Source organism: Triticum urartu, chromosome 2A, assembly GCF_056163025.1.
Source record: "Triticum urartu cultivar PI428250 chromosome 2A, HENAU_Tu73, whole genome shotgun sequence".
NCBI lineage: Eukaryota > Viridiplantae > Streptophyta > Magnoliopsida > Poales > Poaceae > Triticum > Triticum urartu.
This window is the reverse complement of record NC_141874.1, coordinates 655,374,594-655,399,367: the sequence shown is the minus strand read 5'-3', so window position 1 is coordinate 655,399,367 and position 24,774 is coordinate 655,374,594. Positions and strand designations below refer to the sequence as shown.

The window sequence follows — 24,774 nt, the reverse complement described above, 5'->3', positions numbered from 1 at the left end:
GGCAAGAACTCCTTCTTTGACTGATCCATCTTGAACACCTTCAAGATCATGTCAAGGTATGTGCTCATTTGAAAGTACTATTAAGCGTTTTGATCTATCCTTATAGATCTTGATGCTCAATGTTCAAGTAGATTAATCCAGGCTTTCCATTGAAAAACACTTTCCAAATAACCCTATATGCTTTCCAGAAATTCTACGTCATTTCTGATCAACAATATGTCAACATATACTTACCAGAAATTCTATAGTGCTCCCACTCACTCCTTTGGAAATACCAGTTTCTCATAAACTTTGTATACACGCAAAATCTTTGATCATCTCATCAAAGCATACATTCCAACTCCGAGATGCTTACTCCAGTCCTTAGAAGGATTGCTGGAGCTTTGCATACTTATTAGCATCTTTCAGGATTGACAAAAACCTTCCGGTTGTATCATATACAACCTTTCCTCAAGAAAATCGTCGAGGAAACAATGTTTTGACATCCTATCTGCAAGATTTCATAAATAATGTAGTAATCGCTAATATAATTCCAACAGACTCTTAGCATCGCTACGAGTGAGAAAGTCTCACCGTAGTCAACTCTTTGATCTTGTCGGAAAACATCTTAACGACAAGTCGAGCTTTCTTAATGGTGATACTTACCATCATTGTCTGTCTTCCTTTTAAAATCCATTTGTACTCAATAGCCTTACGACCATCGAGCCGTTCTGCCAAAGTCTACACTTTGTTTTCATATATGGATCCTCTCTCGGATTATATGGCCTCGAGCCATTTATCGGAATCCAGGCCCACCATCGCTTCTCCATAGCTCGTAGGTTCATTGTTGTCTAGCAACATGACTTCCAAGACAGGATTATGTACCACTCTGAAGTAGTACGCATCCTTGTCATCCTACGAGGTTTGGGAGTGACTTGATCCGAAGTCTCATGATCAATATCATAAGATTCCACTTCAATTGGTGTAGGTGCCACAGGAACAACTCTTTGTGCCCTGCTATACACTAGTTGAAGTGACGGTTCAATAACCTCATCAAGTCTCCACCATCCTCCCACTCAATTCTTTCGAGAGAAACTTTTCCTCGAGAAAGGACCCGATTCAAGAAACAATCCTTTATTGCTTTCGGATCTGAGAAAGGAGGTATACCCAACTGTTTTTGGGTTGTCCTATGAAGATGCATTTATCCGCTTTGGGTTCGAGCTTATCGGCCTGAAACTTTTCCACATAAGCGTCGCAGCCCCAAACTTTTAAGAAATGACAGCTTAGGTTTCTCTAAACCATAGTTCATACGGTGTCATCTCATCGGAATCACGTGGTACCCTATTATAGTGAATGTGGTTGTCTCTAATGCCTAACCCATAAACTATCGTGGTAATTTGATAAGAGACATCATGGTATGCATCATATCCAATAAGGTGCAGTTATGATGTTCGGACACACCATCACACTATGGTGTTCCAGGCTGTATCAGTTGTGAAACAATTTCCACAATGTCTTAATTCTGTGCCAAACTCGTAATTCAGATATTCATCTCTATGATCATATCATGGATATTCTATCCTCTTGTCACGACGATCTTTCAACTTCACCCTAAAATTACTTGAACCTTTCAATAATTCAGACTCGTGATTCATCAAGTAAATATACTCAACATCTACTCAAATCATCTGTGAAGTAAGAACATAACGATATCCACTACACGCCTCAGCACTCATTGGACTGCACACATCAAAATGTATTACTTCCAACAAGTTGCTTTCTAGTTCCATCTTACTAGAACCGAGGCTTTCAGTCATCTTGCCCATGTGGTATGATTTGCATGTCTCAAGTGATTCAAAATCAAGTGAGTTCAAACGGTCCATTTGCATGCATATATACCAATAGACATGGTTCGCATGTCTCAAACTTTTCAAAAACGAGTGAGCCCAAAGATCCATCAACATGGAGCTTCTTCATGCGTTTTTTTTTCCCGATATGACTTACGTGGCAGTGCCACAAGTAGGTGGTACTATCATTACTATCCTTTTTGGCATGAACATGTGTATCACTACGATCGAGATTCAATAAACCATTCATTTTAGGTGTAAGACCATTGAAGGTATTATTCAAATAAACAGAGTAACCATTATTCTCCTTAAATGAATAACTGTAGTGCGATAGACATAATCCAATCATGTCTATGCTCAACACAAACACCAATCTCGATGGTAGAAGGAGCGTACGATATTTGATTATTTCAACATTGGAAACACTTCCAACACATATCATCAGCTCACCTTTAGCTAGTCTCCGTTTATTCCGTAGCTTTTATTTCGAGTTACTAACACTTAGTAACCGAACCGGTATCTAATACCCTGGTGCTACTAGGAGTACTAGTAAAGTACACATCAACACAATGTATATCCAATATACTTCTATCGACCTTGCCAGCCTTCTAATCTACCAAGTATCTAGGGTAATTCTGCTCCAGTGGCTGTTCCCCTTATTACAGAAGCACTCAGTCTCGGGTTTGGGTTCAACCTTGGGTTTCTTCACTAGAGCAGCAGCTGAATTGCTGTTTCATGAAGTATCCCTTTGTTCCCTTGCCCTTCTTGAAACTAGTGGTTTCACTAACCATCAACAATTGATGCTCCTTCTTGATTTCTACTTTCGCGGTGTCAAACATCGCGAATATCTCAAGGATCATCATATATGTCCCTGATATATCATAGTTCATAACGAAGCTCTAGCAGCTTGGTGGTAATGACTTCGGAGAACCATCACTATTTCATCTGGAAGATCAACTCCCACTCGATTCAAGCGATTGTTGTACTCAGACAATCTGAGCACAAGTTCAACAATTGAGCTTTTCTCCTTAGTTTGTAGGCTAAGAAAATCGTCGGAGGTCTTATACCTTTTGACGTGGGCACGAGCCTGAAATCCCAATTTCAGCCCTCGAAACATCTCATATGTTTCGCGACGTTTCAAAACCGTCTTTGGTGCCTCAATTCTAAACCGTTTAACTGAACTATCACGTAGTTATCAAAATGTGTATGTCAGATGTTCGCAACATCCACAGACAATGTTCGAGGTTCAGCACACTGAGCGGTGCATTAAGGACATCAGCCTTCTATGAAGCAATGAGTACAATCCTCAGTTTACGGACATAGTCCGCATAATTGCTACTATCAACTTTCAACTAATTTTTCTCTAGGAACATATCTAAACAGTAGAACTATAGCATGAGCTACGACATAATTTGCAAAATCCTTTTGACTATGTTCAGGATAATTAAGTTCATCTTATGAACTCCCACTTAGATAGACATCCCTCTAGTCATCTAAGCGATTACATGATCCGAGTCAACTAGGCCGTGTCCGATCATCACGTGAGACGAACTAGTCAACGTCGGTGAACATCTTCATGTTGATCGTATCTTCTATACGACTCATGCTCGACCTTTCGGTCTTCTGTGTTCCGAGGCCATGTCTGTACATGCTAGGCTCGTCAAGTCAACCTAAGTGTTTGCATGTGTTCCGAGGCCATGTCTGTACATGCTAGGCTCGTCAACACCCGTTGTATGTGAACGTAAGGATCCATCACACCCGATCATCACGACGTGCTTAGAAACGACGAACTATAGCAACGGTGCACAGTTAGGGGAGAACACTTCTTGAAATTTTAATGAGGGATCATCTTATTTACTACCGTCATTCTAAGTAAACAAGATGCAAAACATGATAAACATCACATGCAATCAAATAATAGTGACATGATATGGCCAATATCATGTAGCTCCTTTGATCTCCATCTTGGGGCTCCATGATCATCTTGTCACCGACATGACACCATGATCTCCATCATCATGATCTCCATCATCATGTCTTCTTGAAGTTGTCACATCATCTATTACTTCTACTACTACAGCTAACGGTTAGCAATAAAGTAAAGTAATTACATGACGTTTATGTTGACACGCAGGTCATAAATAAATAAAGACAACTCCTATGGCTCCTGCCGGTTGTCATACTCATCGACATGCAAGTCGTGATTCCTATTACAAGAACATGATCAATCTCATACATCACATATATCATTCATCACATCCTTTGGCCATATCACATCACATAGCATACCCTGCAAAAACAAATTAGACGTCCTCTAATTGTTGTTTGCATGTTTTACGTGGCTGCTATGGGTTTCTAGCAAGAATGTTTCTTACCTACGCAAAGACCACAACGTGATATGCCAATTGCTATTTACCCTTCATAAGGACCCTGTTCATCGAATCCGATCCGACTAAAGTGGGAGAGACAGACACCCGCTAGCCACCTTATGCAACTAGTGCATGTTTGTCGGTGGAACCGGTCTCACGTAAGAGTACGTGTAAGGTTGGTCCGGGCCGCTTCATCCCACGATGCCGCCGAATCAAGATAAGCTAGTAACGGCAAGCATATTGAACAAAATCAACGTCCACAACTACTTTGTGTTCTACTCATGCATAGAAACTACGCATAGACCTAGCTCATGATGCCACTGTTGGGGAACGTAGCATAAATTCAAAATTTTCCTACGTGTCACCAAGATCTATCTATGGAGTCATCTAGCAACGAGGGAGGAGTGGATCTACATACCCTTGTAGATCGCGCGCGGAAGCGTTCAAGAGAACGGGGTTGATGGAGTCGTACTCGTCGTGATTCAAATCACCGATGATCCTAGCGCCGAACGGACGGCACCTCCGCGTTCAACACACGTACGGAACGGAGACGTCTCCCATGCCTTGATCCAGCAAGGAGGAGGGAGAGGTTGATGGAGATCCAACAGCACGACGGCGTGGTGGAAGTAGCGGGATTCCAACAGGGCTTCGTTAAGCGCTGCGGGAGGAGGAAGATGTGTCACGGGAGGGAGAGGGAGGCGCCAGGCCTTAGATTGGTTTGCTCCTCCTTTTTCCCCACTATATATAGGGCCAAGGGAGAGGGGGAGGCACAGCCCTTGCCCCTTCCTCCAAGGAAGGGTGCGGCCAAGGGTGGGGAGGAGTCCATCCTCCCCAAGGCACCTCGGAGGTGCCTTCCCCCTTTAGGACTCTCCCTTTTTTTCTCTCTCTTGGCGCATGGGCCTCTTGGGGCTGGTGCCCTTGGCCCATATAGGCCAAGGCACACCCCCTACAGCCCATGTGGCCCCCCGGGGCAGGTGGCCCCACCCGGTGGACCCCCGGGACCCTTCCGGTGGTCCCGGTACAATACCGATGAGCCCGAAACTTGTCCCGATGGCCGAAATAGCACTTCCTATATATAATTCTTTACCTCCGGACCATTCCAGAACTCCTCGTGACATCCGGGATCTCATCCGGGACTCCGAACAACTTTCGGGTTACCGCATACTAATATCTCTATAACCCTAGCGTCACCGAACCTTAAGTGTGTAGACCCTACGGGTTCGGGAGACATGCAGACATGACCGAGACGTTCTCCGGTCAATAACCAACAGCGGGATCTGGATACCCATGTTGGCTCCTACATGTTCCACGATGATCTCATCGATGAACCATGATGTCAAGGACTTAATCAATCCCGTATACAATTCCCTTTGTCTAGCGGTATTGTACTTGCCCGAGATTCGATCGTCGGTATCCCTATACCTTGTTCAATCTCGTTACCGGCAAGTCTCTTTACTCGTTCCGTAACACATCATCCCGTGATCAACTCCTTGGTCACATTGCGCATATGATGATGTCCTACCGAGTGGGCCCAGAGATACCTCTCCGCTTACACGGAGTGACAAATCCCAGTCTCGATTCGTGCCAACCCAACAGACACTTTCGGAGATACCTGTAGTGCACCTTTATAGTCACCCAGTTACGTTGTGACGTTTGATAGCCAAAGCATTCCTACGGTATCCGGGAGTTGCACAATCTCATGGTCTAAGGAAATGATACTTGACATTAGAAAAGCTTTAGCATATGAACTACACGATCTTTGTGCTAGGCTTAGGATTGGGTCTTGTCCATCACATCATTCTCCTAATGATGTGATCCCGTTATCAATGACATCCAATGTCCATGGTCAGGAAACCGTAACCATCTATTGATCAACGAGCTAGTCAACTAGAGGCTTACTAGGGACATGGTGTTGTCTATGTATCCACACATGTATCTGAGTTTCCTATCAATACAATTATAGCATGGATAATAAACGATTTTCATGAACAAGGAAATATAATAATAACTAATTTATTATTGCCTCTAGGGCATATTTCCAACATGCGTGTCCTGTTTATTCACTTCTCTCATATATCTTGTGCTTAGTATTGTTGGACTATAAAATATAGGGGGAGTGTTGATCCGAATGTGTGTGTCGTGCCATCTCTTGGTGCACACATTCTGGGGGAGCCCGTCTATATTTTGTAGTTCTTAGCTTTCTTTGTTTTATTTCTTTTCCTTGTGCAAATCCCTAGTTGTCATCAATCCACCAAAAAGGGGGAGATTGTTACGGCATATCTCTCTCAAGGTAGTTTTGGTGATTGATGACAACATGTTTGCGGACTAATCTTGTGCTTTGAATAATTCATAGATTCTCCCCTGGCACGAGACGCCTTCTTCCCCTCAGAGTGTATTTCAAGACGGTGTAGCTCTTTCGTTTCTTTCTCGGTGGACTAGTTGCGTAGAGGGCACCGTACTATCAAGAGGGGGTCCGCTGGGGTTTTGCATGGGTGAAATCATCACGTACACATCAGCTTCTCACCCTCCGAGCATTTCCTTTCCATTGAAGAGATCTCTCCTCTCTTCCTTGTCCTGTCTGGGTCAAAGCGGTAGTACCGCGCACCCAGCGGTAGTACCGCTGAGGAGCCAAGCGGCAGTACCGCTCCGCAGCGGTAGTACCGCCCGTGGCTCCACAGCAGTAGTACCGCTGGGGGCCTGGCACCTCTGCCTTGTCCTCAGCATCTTTGAAGATTCCTTCTCTCTCTCACGCGCGCCCCAGTGGTAGTACCGCACTGCCTGCGGTACTACGGCCGAAGGGTCACAAGCGGCAGTACCGCTCCACAGCGGTACTACCGCCCTTGACCCCACTGCCGTAGTACCGCTGGGCAGTCTGGCTCCTACTGCCTCGATTCGAGAGGTCTTTTTCTCGTGTCGGGTTTTGCGGCACTAGTCACGGTTGTAGTGGCGGTAGTACCGTTCCAGGAGCGGTAGTACCGCCCTACCACCGAGGTAGTACCGCATTTGGGTCCGTTCCCTACTAGTCTCCTCAGCGCGGCAGTACCGCTGGCTGGCGCGGCAGTACTGTTGTCCTAGCGGTAGTACCGCCCTGTGCGGGGCTGGTTGGTGGGGGGCAACGCGATTGTTGCCCCCATTATAAAAGGGAGTCCCCTTCTTCCTTCTCACCCACCTCTTCCTCCCCCAAGCTCCATTTATTGCTCAAGCTCCATTAAATACTCCAAGCTCCATTTTCGCCCGATCTATCTCTCTAGCCAATCAAACTTGTTGATTTGCTCGGGAGTGGTTGAGAAGGCCCCGATCTACACTTCCACCAAGGGATTTTCGATTCCCCCACTCATCCCTAGCGGATCTTGTTACTCTTGGGTGTTTGAGCACCCTAGACGGTTGAGGTCACCTCGGAGCCATATTCCATTGTGGTGAAGCTTCGTGGTCTTGTTGGGAGCCTCCGATTAAGTTGTGGAGATTGCCCCAACCTTGTTTGTAAAGGTTCGGTCGCCGCCTTCAAGGGCACCAATAGTGGAATCACGGCATCTCGCATTGTGTGAGGGCGTGAGGAGAATACGGTGGCCCTAGTGGCTTCTTGGGGAGCATTGTGCCTCCACACCGCTCCAACGGAGACGTACTTCCCCTCAAAAGGAAGGAACTTCGGTAACACATCCTCGTCTTCACCGGATCCACTCTTGGTTATCTCTTACCTTTACTTGTGCAAGCTCTTTAGTGTTTCTTCCCTTGCTTGCTTGCATGCTTGTTGTTATTGCATCATATAGGTTGCTCACCTAGTTGCACATCTAGACAACCTACTTTGATGCAAAGTTTAATTTGGTAAAGAAAAGCTAAAAATTGGTAGTTGCCTATTCACCCCCCTCTAGTCAACCATATCGATCCTTTCACTTGCACTCATTGATTCTGGAGCTGGAAGAATGCGCCAAGCCAGCTTTGCTAAAAGAGCCAAGTTAAATAGTTCAAATCTTTGAAACCGAGGCCACTCATATATTTAGGATGTGTCAGAGCATCCCATGAGATCCAATGTGGTTTACGGTGCCCTTCCTTGCTGCCCCACCAGAATTAACATATTCAAGTGTTCACATAATCCTCTTGGCAATTTAAAACATGACATAGACAAAACTGGGACTGCTTGCGCAACTAATTTAACCAATACCTCTTTCCCTGCCGATGACATTGTTTTGTTTTCTCAGTCCATCCTTGTACTCTACTCCATAGATAATCCTTTAGGTACTTGAAGGAACCCTTTTTTAAAGCTCTAATGCATAGATAGAGGGAGGTAAACGAGTTGGGCTTGGAACTTCGAGAAGGGTGGGTGTTTCACTGTGAAGTCGGATTATAAGATGATGATTGCTACAAATTTTAGACGTGAAGCTTGGCTAGATGGATCTTCTGGCTCCTCGAGCAATGATAGAGATGCAACATCTTGGAAACTACTATGAAAGACGCCAGTCCCATTCGCATGTTTCGAGACTAGCGAAGCGTTCATTGGCCACTGAGGATGTGAGGGCTCACAGGAAATTTTTTGATGACTAGCTTTTGTGCTTTGTGTGGAATTGCAGACTCCTGGAGACATTCGCTGCTCGAATGCACCATCGCAAGGTGCGTCTAGGCACTTGTCGACAGTGATCTAGCAGAGCACTTGCACGAGACATCTGAACCGAGCGCCAAACAGTTGCTCTTCTCAATGATAGATACAACGCTTTTGTTAACTTAGAAGTGATTTTATGGGCCATATGGTGGGTAAGGAGACAAGTGATGCATGAAGAAGTTTATCAGAGCCCTTCGGCTATGTATGAATTTATAAAGAGATTCATAGCATGTCTGGAGTTAATATCACATAATGAAGCAAGGGCACCTACAACAACAACAACAACAACAACAACTACTACTACTACTACTACCGAGGCAAGAACTACATTATCTAGACCTAGAGCTCCGCCGCAAGGCTGTGCAAAAATTCATGTTGATGCAAGTGTGGCAAAATATTTTATGAGAGGTTCTGCTGCAGCAATATGCCGCGATGAATCAGGACTATACCTTGAGAGTTCTTCTCTGGTTGTTCAAGGGATTACTGATGTGGCGACACTCGAAGCAATACATGTAGAGAAGCTTTATCTCTGGCTGAGGATTTGATGATTCGGAATTTTGTAGTTGCCTCAGACTCAAAACAGGTGGTGTATGATATTGACAGAGGCACAAATGGTAGCTATGGCTGCATCATTAGCGAGATCAAGCATCGTGCAAGGTTTTTCAATTGTAGTTTTGTTCTCGAAGGTCGAGCATCGAACACCGATGCAGATAGATTATCCAAGTTATGATACTCTTGATCACGGGTGACACATGTGGTTGATTAATCCCCATGATCCTTTTTGTATACCACTTTATGTGGATTATGATCAATAAAATTTAGCTATACCTCTAAAAAACTTTTGTCTAGCGTAATAAATAGTCTCAAAAGACCCCCAAAAGAACAATCTAATCTAAAAAACGAGTCTAGCATAACAAACTTCACAAAAACTTCACCGGAACGAGTTATCCTACTTTTTTCTAAAAGAAAAAAGCAACGGGTGCTGCATTCATTGATGAAGAAGAAAGGTCAGACTGTTCTAACAAACACACAAAAACACAAATAAAATATAAGTTATACGTAAAAAAATAACATTGAAAACTACATTCAAATAGGAATTCAACAATATAACATTTAGTGACATGCATTAATATTTTTGCAAGCCAGATATGCGGTCAAAGTTTAACCCACAATACAGTGGGGATTAAAAACCCACACAGAGGTAGTACTCGCTAACTCGACACCAAATGAAAAGGTCAGGCTTGCCCACAACTTGATCACAACTTGATCAAGAACTCGGATCACATATGACAACTACCAACAACACCAACTAAACTCGGGCATGGACAACCCGACCCCCAAAAAAGGGCTTCGGGCTTGACATTCAGACCGGGCTCGGGCCTCATTTCGCTGCCCGGAAGGTACTTCAGGTCAGGCTCGGGCTTCTCTTTTCCAGAATCTCGGGCCGGGATTACAGGTGCAAACACTAGAAAACAACATTCGGGCCAGGCTTTTAGGCTTCTGGCTTGATTTTGGGCCGGCCTCGGGCTTGAGAAAAGAATGCATTCCAGGCTTCCAGCCGGGCTCGGGCTTGAGAAAAGAAGGTCGGGCTTTTACAAGCTTGGCCTGAAACCTGGCCCATGTATGCCTAGGTTTAACACCAACCACCACCTACCACTGGTCATGGTGCCCCTCCGCCACTGTGCGCTTGCGCCGACGGCAGGGTGCGAGAGGAAGGAGAGATGGGGCGAGATCGCAGATGGCTTGGCCATCGATCCAAGGATCCGTCCAAAAACGACAAGTTTGGCTGTCGCCGACAGACAGAACGTGGACACCCAAAACTCGAAAGATGGAGGACGTGGATGCTTCAGTGCTTGTAGTTGTTGCTAGGTGATTTATGAATCTTGTTGTATTTTTTTATTACCTATAGCGTTCTCTGTACCGTCATGATTGATTGTGAATAGTTTGGAAACTTCTTTTTTGGAAAAAAGTTAGGGTGCCGAAAACTGAAATTCACTCTTTTTTTCCCATGGTCTTTTTTCCGCCATAGCGGAGTATGTTTACAGTTCAGTGCCCATCACATTTACTGCTGGTAGTACATGCGTTCGCATACTTCCTCCGTTCTTAAAAAAGTGTACTTCCAACTTTGTTGGAGAGTTAAACTGTCTCAAAGTTTGACCGAGTTTGTGCAAAAATATATCAATGCTTGTGAAACCAAATAGGTATACGACGAAAATATATTTTATCATGAATCTAATGCTACTAATTTGATGGCATAAATGTTGTCTTATTATTGTATAAATACGGTCAAATATAAAAAAATTTGACTTCCTAACAAAGTTGGAAGTGCACTCTTTTAAGAACGAAGGGTGTACGAAAATAGGTGCAAATTCCAAGAAGTTGCCAATTTCTATGTAAGCTTTAATTGACAAATAAATTCTTAGTACTCCTCAGCTACCTCAGTCAGTACATACACCTCCCGTGTAGCAGCCGGAGCGGCAGGAGGAGCAGAAGCAATGGGCAGCAAGTCTGAGCAGCGCCTGGACTACGTGCTGGTGCCTCTGGGCCTGGCGGTGATGGTGGGGTACCACCTGTGGCTCCTCCTCCGTATCCGGCGACGCCCGGCCACCACCGTCATCGGCATCAACGCCATCAACCGCCGCATCTGGGTGCGCCACATCATGGAGGACCCCTCGGGGAAGCACGCCGTGCTAGCGGTGCAGACGATGCGCAACGCCATCATGGCCTCCTCCGTGCTCGCCTCCGTCGCCATCACCCTCAGCTCCCTCGTCGCCGCCCTCATGGCCAGCGGCGCCGCCCACGGCCTCTTTTCCGGCACCGCCAGCCCCGCCCACAACAACAGCAAGGACAACATCGTGTTGGGCGCGGCGGGGGAGGCGGCGCTGTCCGTCAAGTTCCTGGCCATCCTCGTCTGCTTCCTGGTGGCGTTCCTCCTCAACGTGCAGTCCATCCGGTACTACAGCCACACAGGCATCCTCGTCAACGTGCCGCTCCAGGCGCACCGCCTCCGCCGCCCCCGCCTCGCCATCGACTACGTCACCTCCACACTCAACCGCGGCAGCTACTTCTGGTCGCTCGGCGTCCGCGCATTCTACTTTTCATGCCCGGTGTTCCTCTGGCTCTTCGGACCCATCCCCATGTTCGCCGCATGCGTCGCCATGGTCTGCACGCTCTACTTCCTCGACGTCTACAAGGAGTGGGACAGGGCGGAGGAGGGCGACGGGCTCGTCGTCGAGGATGGCGAAGGTGGCCGCGAGGAGGAAGGAGGGACCAAGATGGCTACCAGTGCGGTCTGAGGGACTGAGACCAGCACCCCGGCCGGCGATCTTGACGGTTCAACTTCTCGTTAAATTTAGATCCATGGTTAGGATTGCTGTGAGAAAAATAAATAGACCGATAGCTAGGATTTACTGGTGATGCGTACGGTGTTGTACCAGCAATTATGGACGAATCAACCTGGGCTTGGGTGGTTAGACGATGCTGGCCCAGTCTCTTGAAAGTGCTCATAGAGATATGATGTACTATACATGTGTGCGTTCATAAGAGTGAATGTATGCGTGTATGTATAAGCGCTTGCGTTTGTACTGTGTCAAAAAAAGGCAGTTACGTGCACTCAAGATTTGTTTTACCAGATTCACATGTATTTGTTTATCAGATTACCTTATTTTGCATATCGTTAAGATTGGAGTACCTTATTGTTTTGACTTCTTAGTTTTTTTAAAAAAAAATTTAATCTATTCATCAATTGTCAAGATAATATAAAGAACATCAAAAGTAAAAAATATATCCAGATCCATAAACCATCTAGGGACGGCTACAAGCACTAAAACAAACCGAAGACGAGCCGTTATTATCACCATTTCCTTGTCGAAACCAGAAAAACCTTGTTGTGTTTTGACTCCTAGTTGATTTTGTCATGGAAAGATTACTCTAAAAGTGCACATACTAGTACTCATCTCCAACAGCCGCACAAAAATTCTGCGTCCAATAAAAGTTATAGCGCGTCACTGTAGCACTTTTTATGCGCAGGACCAACACTGTTTTAGCATACGCCCAAAAAAGCATGCAATGCAAATTGTGAAGCACGCGCAATCCGGAGTCCAAAATATGCTGCGCGCAATAGCGTTTTTCAGCACGTGCCCAATACTTTTTCACGTGCATAATATTTTACAGCATCTGTTGAAGCTGTTCGATGCCCAAAAATAATATTTTTTAATGCGTGAAGCTCTTTTTGGATACATGTTGGAGATGCTCTAAGACCCATGCAGACACATGGGAGTTTGCAACCCCTAGGAGTCCGAACCCACTTCAATGTGCATAAACTGAATGTTGTGGGCATCCAGATTTCAGCTACGGAAACTTGTAGAAAATTTTCATTTGTATACGTCTCCACGCGTCCTTCTTCAACGATGCTAGACGATATCATTAAAACGGATACTTATTAGAGAGAATATTATTTCATCTTTACAGAGCCGCCGTAATCTCGTCTTCTGAACAGGACACGGGATCTAACAAAACTAAAAAAAACATACTTTTGTCATTTCGTATCTAGTGCCTACCTGGGTCTTATAATCACTAGTACAGTTTGACTTATGGGTAGTCAGGCTCACCAGGGTTATATATTATGTATTTGGCCATATCGATGAATACAGATGCGACACAACTTCCTCCCTGTTTTTTCTTCACAATCTGCATTAAGAAAAGATGAACTTTGGTATCAATGACCTGTCATATGTTTTGTATGCATATGTCTATGTCTTCCATTCTATAGACTCTTTATGGCTTAACTAGCAGAGTGACCCGTGCATTTGCCCACCTAGAGTTTTTACATTTTTATGTACTGTATTATTTTGTGTTCTGACACAATTCTTGATTTAAAAGTATTAGCATCTGTGAAGATTCTTGCTATTTTTAGGGGGATTTTCTTTTTCTCAAACATGTCATAACTTCTAAAGGTCCGTTCATGCCAATGTTATTTGCAAAGAAAGAAACTTCTAATAGTCAACCCAATTCTTTTTGTGGGAACCCAACTGTAATTTTCAATTATGTTGTCAACAAATGATTTGTTGCTTCTAACTTTTACGGCTATTGAAACAACATAGTTTTGTTTTCTTATGCCATACTCACTCCCACACATAACACATTAAACATATTAAGTCACACCGGAAGGGCGGCCAAGCAGCTATGCCATGTGGCGCATGCTCATTGGCCATGGTAAGAAAGTTTAGATTTTTTTAAGATTATTTTTAGAATATGAAAGTGAGACACTTTTTTTCCTTTTTTTGAGAAAGTTTTTATAGCCTTTTTATTTTCTTTTTGAGATGGATGTGATTTCCACATGATGTGAGAAAATTGGTTCTTTATTTTGAGATGAAGATGTGGTTTCTTTCAAGATGGAGAAATGTGCGCATAACTTCCTCTCAAGTGGCTCACAATGACGGACCCCAACCACTTGTTCTTATTATTCAAGTCATGCATGCATGTCTATTATGTATGCGGAACCAATACTTCATACAAAAGTATTCAAGATTTTCACTATTCATGGATCTTATATAGCAATATACAAAAATATTTATTGATTTCTTCTATTCATATTTCAATTTTCTTCATCTATTATACATTGTTTAACTAACAAACAACATAATAGTATATTTAGACATTGACTACTTAAAAATTCATCTGCCATAGTTCATATGAAAATAATTTACTGATGTTAGTTATTATTAAATTTTTCATGTATATAAATAGTCATTTTATTATAGACATTATAAATTCTAAATACACCCTTTGTTTTGGAGTTAGTTACTAAATAGATAGTATACTTTACAGTTATTAAGGATTTCATGCAGGGATTGTCAACCTACTAAGTTTTGGAAATTTACATACTTGATGTGTACTCCGTTTCGGAACACAAAGGCTATTCTAGTAATTTATTATTTTAATATTCATACACATATTCATTGTCTAAAAGAACAAAATATTGTAATAATATTTTGTTAACATATCACTTTCATTGGTTTGTGGTTCTAGTTTTAACATCGAGGATTTTGAGGCCATGAAGATTTACAAAAATAATCGTGACGATGATGAATGTGCAAAACAAAATAATACAGTTGTGCACAGTTATTTGTGTAAAACTATCCTGATTAATCCATTGTACATCAAGAATTAGTTTAAATTCTAAAATCCACTGTTCAAAAGAACAGAGCATTGCAAAATAATAATTAAGATACCACTTTTGTTGAATTGCGGTTTTTATTATTAGTATCGAGAAATTCTCGGCCACGGAGTTTTATAAAATTTCGGGGTGGCGGTGAATGTGCAAAAGAAAAACTTATTTAACTGTGTATAGCTTATTCGCAACAGAAAAATGTATATAGCGACTTCAAAACTACCTTCATCAAAACTACCTTTGGTGCTACTCCCTCCGTCCCAAAATTCTTGTCTTATATTTGTCTAGATACAGATGTATCTAATACTAAAATGTGACTTGATACATCCGTATTTAGACAAATCTAATACAAGAATTTTCGGACGGAGGGACTACTTATGTGGAGAAGCATGATTGCTTGTTTATCTTCTTCTATTCTAATAAATAACTAGTTGGGCGGCCACACGTAATTGTTCGGCTAGATTTTCTATATAATTTTATATTCAATATTATTTCTATTATTTGGCCCTATTATCAACTAATATTTGGTTTAACTCATTGATATGGTAGTACTAATATACAATCTAAATATCAAATAGACATACAAAGTATAGTACCAACATGTTTGACTTTAGAAATATGATTGTGTACTGTTTTCGCACAAAAATCTTTCTATTTTAGTGGATTGGACTGTAGCCAACGACATTTCTAAGTCAAAACATAAGATAAATGGTACTCACTAATGTGTCCGCATGAAAACCATTGACTGGTTTATGAACTCCTATCTTGCACTCCAGATCAATGAGGTTTACCATTATATCCATAAATAGATTGTATATTTTTCGTATACATAAGAAACATTTTTCTTATAAATGTTTAATATTTTTAAGTACATGATTATCATTTTTAATATATGTTTTTGGTTTACACCCTTTTCATACAAATTTTATTTTTTTTGTATATTTTTAGAATTTTTTTTCTTATACATGTTTATCATTTCATGGGTTTTCTTTGAGTTTTTATTTTTCGTTTTTATTTTTACAATACGCATTGTAAATTTTTAGTGTACATGTGAAATATTTTTTGATACATGTTGACCATTTTTCAATACATGAATGTACTTTTTCAAATACAACATGTTTTGAACGTTTTTTAAATACATATTAAAAGAAATAAAATACATGTTGAACATGTTTTTAATGGCTGAAAACATTTTTCCAAAACTACGTGAACATTTTTTTACATTATATAAATACTATTTTCTAAATGCAACGAACATTTTTTTTGAAACACGAGAATGTTTCTTTAAAATATCACCTACGTTGTTATGAATGGTATGAAACATTTTTCTTCATTTATGCAGACATTTTTGAATGTAACATACATTTTTTGAATGGTACAGAACATAATTTTTGAAGGTGGCGACTAAATATTTTTCAAATAGATGTTGAACGCTAATAAAACGGAATGCAAAAAAACAATACAATGGAGAAAAGCACACACACGTATTAGTACATCCACTTGATTTTTGAAGAGGAAATCTAGTACAGACAGTTGCACACATAGAACAACCTGTGCTCACACGACCGATCATGCGAGCGACTAGTCATATGCATCGCGCAACCCCCCCCCCCCCCCACCCCCCCCCACCCCCCCCCCCCCCCCCCCCCAAACACACGCGCGCGCGCGGGGCGCGGAATAGAAGGTCTTTGGCGTGGCGTCATTGGCAGCCACCCCCAACGCCAGGCCTAATGTATACGATACACCTTAAGGACCCGCTTAGAATGGGTATAAATTTATACATTTGTATTTATTTTACATGTGTAAATTACTGGTCAAACACATGATTTCTGTCTGGAATGAAAACGACGGGATGAGGCCGGTATCTTAAACCGGCCAGAAACGAGCAAAGACGCTAATTCAAATGGGCCTAAGCTGAAATTGTTCCAGGCTGGGCAACCCACCACGGTTCGAGAGTTGCGCGATCTCACTTAGGAATATGCAGCCATGGTGCTCTGTGTTGTGAAAATGTAGATAGCCGAAAAAACGGCCGGAAGCGTTTGGCTAGTCCACTTGGCTTGATAATACATATGGAGTACATGAAGTAGCGGGTGAAGCGCCACGTGACATAAGTGGTAAGCGATCCAAACAATTCAAAATAAAAAGGTAGCGGGTGAAGAGGGGTTTTGTCTATCTCCTCAAAGAGCTCGTTGCAACAAAATTTAAGAAACTTGTCAACGTACCGTATTGATATGGAGGTTAAGAAGCCAGAAAAATGACCCTTGGATGTTAACATGTTGGTATGGTTAAGCAAATATTCTTTCCATCCCATAATATAAAAAGCGTTTTTGACACTAGTGTAGTGTAAGAGCATCTCCAGCCGTTGGCCCCTTATGACGCATAAAAATCGCCCTCTGAGGGCGAGCCGGCGATACAATCGGCATTGAGGGCGGTTTTGCGTCCAGTCGTCGCCCCCAGGCGCCGAAATTGGCCCACTTTGCAGCCCCATTTCGGCGAATAAAGGGTCCATATGGGCGAGAATAGGCCAATATTCGGCGTGGTTCGCCGTGTCTCGGCGTTCAATTATCAACGCAATTTTTTCTTACCACATATTTCATCACAGAAAAATCAAATACTTCAACAAAATAGTACAACAACAAATAGTTCAATATAAATTATATAGTTCAAATAAAAACTCGTATTTCATCACATGGCGTCCCCCTTGAGCCTCCATAGGTGCTCAATCAGATCTTTCTGCAGTTGATGATGCACCTGTGGGTCTCGGATCTCCTGACGCATACTGAGATAGGCAGTCCAAGTTGCCGGTAGCTGGTGATCAAATTCGGCTAGAGGACCCTGCCTGTAGTATGGTTCAGTGTCAAACATTAGGTCTTCTTGCTCGCTCTCGATGATCATGTTGTGCAAGATGACACAGCAAGTCATAATCTCCCACATTTGATCTTTGGACCACATCTGAGCGGGGTACCGAACAACAACAAATCGAGATTGGAGCACACCAAATGCCCGCTCGACATCCTTCTTGCACGCCTCCTGAATCTTCGCAAACCAGGCGTTCTTGCCTCCTGGCACAGGGTTTGAGATGGTCTTCACAAATGTCGACCATCTCGGATAGATGCCATCAGCTAGATAGTACTCCTTGTTGTAGTGCCGCCCATTGATCTCGAAGTTCACCAGAGGAGAATGACCTTCAACAAGCTTGGCGAAGACAGGAGAGCACTGCAGCACGTTGATGTCATTGTGAGTTCCTCGCATACCAAAGAAGGAGTGCCAAATCCAGAGGTCCTGTGTGGCCACCGCCTCAAGCACCACACTGCAACCGCCTTTGACGGCTTTGTACATCCCCTGCCAAGTAAATGGGCAATTCTTCCATTTCCAATGCATGCAGTCGATGCTTCCAAGCATCCCAGGAAATCCTCTTTCTGCATTTTGTGCTAGGATCCGAGCAGTGTCTTCCGCATTGGGTGTTCTCAAGTATTGTGGTCCAAACACTACCACCACTGCCCGACAGAACTTGTAGAAACACTCTATGCTGGTGGACTCGGTCTTGCGCCCATAGTCGTCGAGTGAATCACCGGGGGCTCCATATGCAAGCATCCTCATCGCCGTCGTGCACTTCTGGATGGAGGTGAATCCAGGAAGCCCCGGTGCAATCCATCTTGCACTTGAAGTAGTTGTCGAACTCCCGGATGGAATTCACAATCCTGAGGAAGAGCTTTCGGCTCAACCGATAACGGCGCCGAAATATTTTCTTGCCGTGAAGTGGAGTATCGGCGAAGTAGTCGGAGTAGAGCATGCAGTAGCCTTCGAGACGATGCCGGTTCTTTGCTTTCACCCGCCCAGGCACCGAGCCACCTCGCCACGGCTTTTCATTGCTCGCCAGCAGCTAGGCGAGGGCGGCGAGCACCATGAGATGCTCTTCTTCCTAGACGTCAGCCTCGGCTTCCTCCTCCAGCAGCACGGCGAGTGCTTCCTCGTCATCCGAGTCCATCACCGAGGCAGGCAAATCGCCGAACACCTTGCGCCCGGTAGGCGTGTACCCGCCGTTAAACTGCTCCTCCGCGGCCGGGAATGGCGGCCGGAAACGCCCAGCTGCTGTTGGAGGGGCTGCCGCGGCGAAGCGCTGCTATTTTTCCGGCGGGGAATGGCTATCTAGCGATGAAGGGCGGCGGGCGGCGCCGGGATATAGCTAGTGGTGGCCGAGAGCGCGGGGGGTGGGAGGCGAGTCGGGGAAGAAAACCTTGACTTTTCCCCTGACGGCGTGGGCCAGCCACGCTTTTCCTTTGCGCCAGAGCCCCCAACTGCTCCCCAGTGCGCCGGGTTCGGCCTGCCGGGCGGAAAAAAGGGCCGAGTCGGCGATTTTCGGCGTCCTAGGGGCGCGACTGGGCTTTTTTTTCGCGCCGGCGCCGAAAAAATAGCCTGGAGGGCCTGTTGGGGACGCGGCTAGAGATACTCTAAAAAACACTCTTATATTATGGGACGAAGGGAGTACAAGCCTGATGCCATTGTTTCCTTTGGCCGCCGGACCAAATGGAACCAACAGACAAGCCGAGACGCCCAACATGCATCAGCGAGGTAAAGCTTCTCGGTTCGGTGCTTTGCTGCAGTTATGCTAATTAGCGAGCATTAATGTAGTAAATATAAGACGTTTTTGCAAGCTAACAGAGGGGGTAAGTTTAATGTAGTACCAAGACCACCTGATCCTCTGCAGCAGGTTAGGTTGTGGAACCAAAGCTCACATAGATTCATCAGAATTCGGCAAAAATAGATAAAAGGAACTAGTTCCACTTCAGTTCTTTACCGCTGAGGACCAAGATCAAATAGGCGTTGCAACAGTCCGAATGAGACTTTAAGTAGTGCACCAAACACGTTTACAGTACTACACTGCACTCACTAATACCAGCATTTACAACAATCACTTTCCTTAAATGTTATGACCAAGAAAGCCAGATTGCAGCAGCATAATTTAGCCACATGGAACAAATTCGTGCCAGGGCAATAGCTAGACAAACAACAATACTAAGCGTGCTATCTTCGCAATTACAATATGCTTAATCTGTAGGCATTGCTCCGGAAAAACAGGATCAAACTAGAGGGAGTGTAAGCACTAGCAGGTTGAATGGCACTATTTAAGTTGATACAGAAATCAACACCCAAATAATTCTGCCTAGCCATTTTTATTGTTTTTCTCACCCAGCTTCAAGAAAACTTTTAGGAAAGCTGGTTTACAGCTTAGCTTGCAGAACTTCAACTGTAGCAGCCTGAATTCATTAGCTACAGCAAAAGTAGATAAAATGTATACTTGCTCAATGGCAATGAGACGCCGAAATCTTGAGAACTAACATCAAATAGGCATTATGGCAGTCTGATTGAGACTTTCAATACACTAAAAAGTTCAGACTACACTCACCAACATATTATGACTTAGGGCACATAATCCTTAATCAATATTATGGCCAAGAAACCAGATTCATATTCCTTAAATATTGACCGCGTGAAACTACTTCGAGTAGAAAAAGTAACCAGGGATTGTTCGTTGAAAATTGAAAATTGCAATATGCTTAATCTCTAAGGTTACCAGGGATTGTTCCGAACACAAAATCAAGCTAGCAGGAGGCCAGGAGCATGAGCACCAGCAAATTGGATCACATAATTTACGTCGATTCAGAAATCAACAGACAAACTGTTCAGCCTGAAGAACAAGAGCCAATTCCTCGAAGAAGCACAAGCTTGAGTTGTAAGCAACACTACTGCCCATCCGCACCTGCTAATGAGTCTGAGAAGAGTGGAACATAGGGTACAAATAGTGGTGCTCTGTCTTTCTTAAGATTAAGGATACGACGGAATTCCCGATGTTGCATATCATAAGATGCCAATGTATCAACATCACATGAATCCAGGAAAATAGTGTCACGGTCTGGATGAATAGCAGTCACCTTGTATTCCGCCCTAGTTTTGCTCCGCAACTCATCATTGCTGACACTATGCTTCAAGACCCATTCTTTACTACCATAATCCTCCATGCACCGGAGTGATGCTATCTTGTTCTTGTCAACAATACCTAGGGGTGTGGTGGCATAGTGCCAAAACTCAAACCACCTGACGGCACGCGGATAGCCTTCCACACCTGCCCCTCCATGTCCACTGCCACCAGCACAGCATCGTCGTCCAGCTTCATGGGTTTCAGCATACCAAGCAAGTGCAGCATACCGTGAAAGAAGACACTTGCAAGGCCAGCGTACAGGGTAATTTTCTCAACCAAGCGGCTTTGTCTACGCTTCCAGGCTCCAGTTTGCGAAGAGTAGATGTTCACTCCTGTGACGCAATCCTCCTGACCGGTCTCCTCAAACTGAAGAACATGGAAATGGGACGAGACTGCTGGATCAAAACCCAGACGAGCTACGCCGCGATGGCCTTTCGGCACCTTGGCGTGAGGGGGCAGATCGACCCACCTCTCGGTGGCCGGATTGCACACGATGAAATGAGATTCAAGCGGCGTGCGCTTGTCCGTTGAAGGAGGAATAAAGGGCCATGTAGCAGAGGCAGAGGAGAAGGCCATTGCAGGCGTCCAGCTGGTCGACGTACAAGTACTTGTCGGGTGGCAGGAAAGAGAAGGCCAGGTCGACCGCTGGGGCTGCGCCGACGGAGACGTTGGCAAAATGAAACTTTTGGAAGCGAGGGTCTGCCCAGTGGTAGGTGCTGTAGAGGAAACCGGCAAGGGTCTGGGGCAGCTTCTTGCGGTTGGCCGGAATGCAGATTTTGTGAGCTTATGTACCCGGGCCTCTATCCTAGCACTCTAATGTTGCTTTAAGATCTGTGCTATACAACTACCTTATTACATGGAATTTTCTCTTTTTTATTTCTCTCATATAAAACATGTCTTGAACTTCAAACTTTGCAGTACAACATAACTTTGTAACTAGAATGTGGGATAAAACTTTCAGATTTTTTTGTCCGACATAAATATGAAAAATAAAATTTTTTAATCAAACAAATCTCATTTTGTATATTTATGTTGGATCAAAAAATCTGTAAGTTTTATCCCACATTCTACATAGAAAGATTTGTTGTACTACAAAGTTGAAGTACAAAATACATGTTCTATATGAGAGAAACAAAAAAAACACATTATTTGCACGAATCATGATGCAGAAATGAGTGGTTGGATAAGAAATACCCGGATGTATAGGCTCTAAAACATGTTTTCGCGGTTGGCCGGGTCCGCGATGATGGCGCGCCAGGACGGCGAGACGCACTTGAAGCGGTGGACGGACCTGGCCGGGAGGCGGGAGAGGATCTCCACGATGAGGTCGTTCGTGAGGAGGCTGGCCTCCGCCGCCATCTGCACTGCCTCCTGCGCCGACGCCGGAGGGTTGGTCGCCCTTGCCTTCTTGTGCCCAGAGCTCTTCTCCTCCATGGCGCCGCTTAAAGGAACGAGGGATTCACAAATGGATTCATCAATCTGGGGTAGAAGGACGAATTGATGGGAAGCAGACGGTCTTCCCGTGCGCGTGAAGAGAAATACCTTGGCTTGAGGCGGCGGCGTAGGGTGCGATTGTTCGTCGGACGCAGCGGCGACGGGGGGTTCGGTAACCCACCGATTGGGGAAATGTTACTGTAGCAATGGATAGTGCGTAATGTTGGGCCGCAAAAGCATTCATTAGCAGGGAAATACTGGGCGGCGTTCTACATTATACTATCTTTCATGACCATGTTGGCCCCTCCACTGTGTCTCAAAAAACAAATGTTAGCCCCTCCACTTCACTTCTGTACAGTACAGCGTAACAAACTTTGTCTTCCCCTAACTTTTTTTAAAACAAAAAAATATATAAAAAATTCCTAAAAAGACTTTGTTTTCCATTCCCTATAAGAAAACAAGAATTTGTCTATAGGACGCGAAACTTGAAACCAGATTGCTCGCTCGTTTATCTTCACCGTGTTTTTTTAGTTTTGCCAAATGACATACATTAAAGATGTCATCTGAATATCTTTATTAAAAAAAATCAGTCAACCTTTATAAGGTCATCCCTAAAGAAATTAAAAATTATATACATGTCCTCGAGTAAATTAAGGTCGTCTTACTCTCGCACTCACTCGCGATGCGCCGTGAGCGAAGCTCAATGCCACCTGTGGAACTCCGAAATAGCCTCGGAGCCAGGGAAACGTTGTTGATGCAGCAGCCGGGAAGTCGTCTATGAGAGTCAGAAGATGTCGGCGACAAAAATCTCAGTAACAGATCACCATCCTATAGAAGAAGACGATGAAGAGGGGTGGACGACCACCCCAGATCATGCCAGAAAGACTCGGGGAGACATGACCTCACAAGCTTCCGGACTACCCCGAAGTTGGTCGAACAAGGCAATGACCTTGCTCACAAATGAGTAGACGATGGTAAAGCACATGTTCCATCGACGTGCACTGTCCGCCGGCCGGTACAGCGTCGTCTTACCGTCGCCGTGCCAAATGGTTGGCATCGTGTCCGTTCTCCGGCCGTGGAGGGAGCCGTGTGTACATGTTGGAGTACACTGGAACAGAGGCGGAGACAGGGGGTGCAAGCAAGGGTCAGACACCCCCATCGTCTCGCCCCCCTGTGAATGTTCGCTAGGTATTCGTATACTGGTAGAGTAAATATACGTATATAGACATAGCTGACATACTATTCTGACGTACTATAAAGCTGCAAATGAATGAGAATGGGATTACATTAAGTCAATCTCATTATGTGGAGAAAATTCTGAGTCGGTTTGGTTTTGAGGACTCTAGAACATCTCCAACTCCCTATGACCCAAGTCTAAAGCTTCGTAAGAACAGAGGACAAGGGGTCGAGCAACTAAAATACTCCCAAATAGTTGGTTCTCTCATGTACCTTGCTGCTGCAACTAGACCTGACATTTCATTTGCGGTTAGCAAATTGAGCCGGTTTAATTCAAATCCGGGAAATGATCACTGGATTGCACTGGAACGAGTAATGAGGTATTTGAGAGGAACCACAACGTATGGGCTGCACTATACAGGGTACCCTGATGTACCAGAAGGGTATAGTGATGCTAACTGGATCTCAGATGCAGACGAGATCAAAGCCACTAGTGGATATATATTTACTTTTGGCGGTGCTGCAATCTCTTGGAGGTCTCGCAAGCAAACTATCTTGACGAGGTCTACTATGGAGGCTGAACTTGTAGCACTTGACTCAGCCACTGTTGAGGCAGAGTGGCTGTGTGAACTCTTGAGTGATTTGCCAATGGTTGAAAAACCAATTCCGGTAATCCTTCTGAACTGTGATAACCAAACCGTGATCACTAAGGTTAAAAGTTCGAAGGACAATCTGAAGTCATCAAGACATGTGAAACGGCGCATCAAATCCGTCAGGAATTTGAGACGTAAAGGAGTGATCGCCGTTGATTATATTAACACTACCAAAAACCTGGCGGATCCCTTTACAAAGGGGCTATCACGTTCAGTGATAGATGGAGCATCAAGGGAAATGGGCTTGAGACCCACCTGAGTTGCGCAACTACAGAAACCCGGCCTATGTGATCGGAGATCCCGTGAATTAGGAAAAGGGAAAAACAAGTTGTTGGAGCAACAGGAGAGAGTACATATGTATCTTCCATTTCCCGCTGAGATGAGTACTCTAAGTACTGCATGGGAGGCTAACTTCTGTCTTAATATGTTCTAATGCCGAAACACTTCAGAAAGATACCATCCTGCAGGGTATTCTTGAAAGAACACACCTATGTGAGCTTAGCTGTGAGGTCGCAGTACATGAGATTTGAGTGATCTCTAATGAGCTCACTAAAGGACTAGGGAGCACGA

The 24,774-nt window shown here is 44.2% G+C and overlaps 1 protein-coding gene and 1 pseudogene across 2 annotated transcripts; one reads left to right on the top strand and one right to left on the bottom strand.

The window, feature by feature from the left end:
* Positions 1–11,236: 11,236 nt before the first annotated feature.
* LOC125533905 (uncharacterized) lies at positions 11,237–12,358 on the top strand. The gene has a single exon (XM_048697233.2). The coding sequence runs from the start codon at positions 11,285–11,287 to the stop codon at positions 12,083–12,085; it is 801 nt and encodes a 266-aa protein (XP_048553190.1). The 5' UTR covers positions 11,237–11,284; the 3' UTR covers positions 12,086–12,358.
* A 7,144-nt stretch (positions 12,359–19,502) lies between these two features.
* LOC147986454 (F-box protein At5g07610-like) lies at positions 19,503–22,685 on the bottom strand (annotated as a pseudogene). Its single transcript, XR_015615208.1, has 3 exons — positions 22,484–22,685; positions 22,179–22,382; positions 19,503–21,708 (listed from the first exon to the last, which is right to left on the bottom strand). The product of XR_015615208.1 is annotated as an F-box protein At5g07610-like (transcript).
* Between the last annotated feature and the right edge of the window lie 2,089 nt (positions 22,686–24,774).

Bases quoted from the DNA above. Each gene is read 5' to 3' on its own strand.
- LOC125533905 (XM_048697233.2), top strand. From the start codon at position 11,285: ATGGGCAGCAAGTCTGAGCAGCGCCTGGACTACGTGCTGGTGCCTCTG.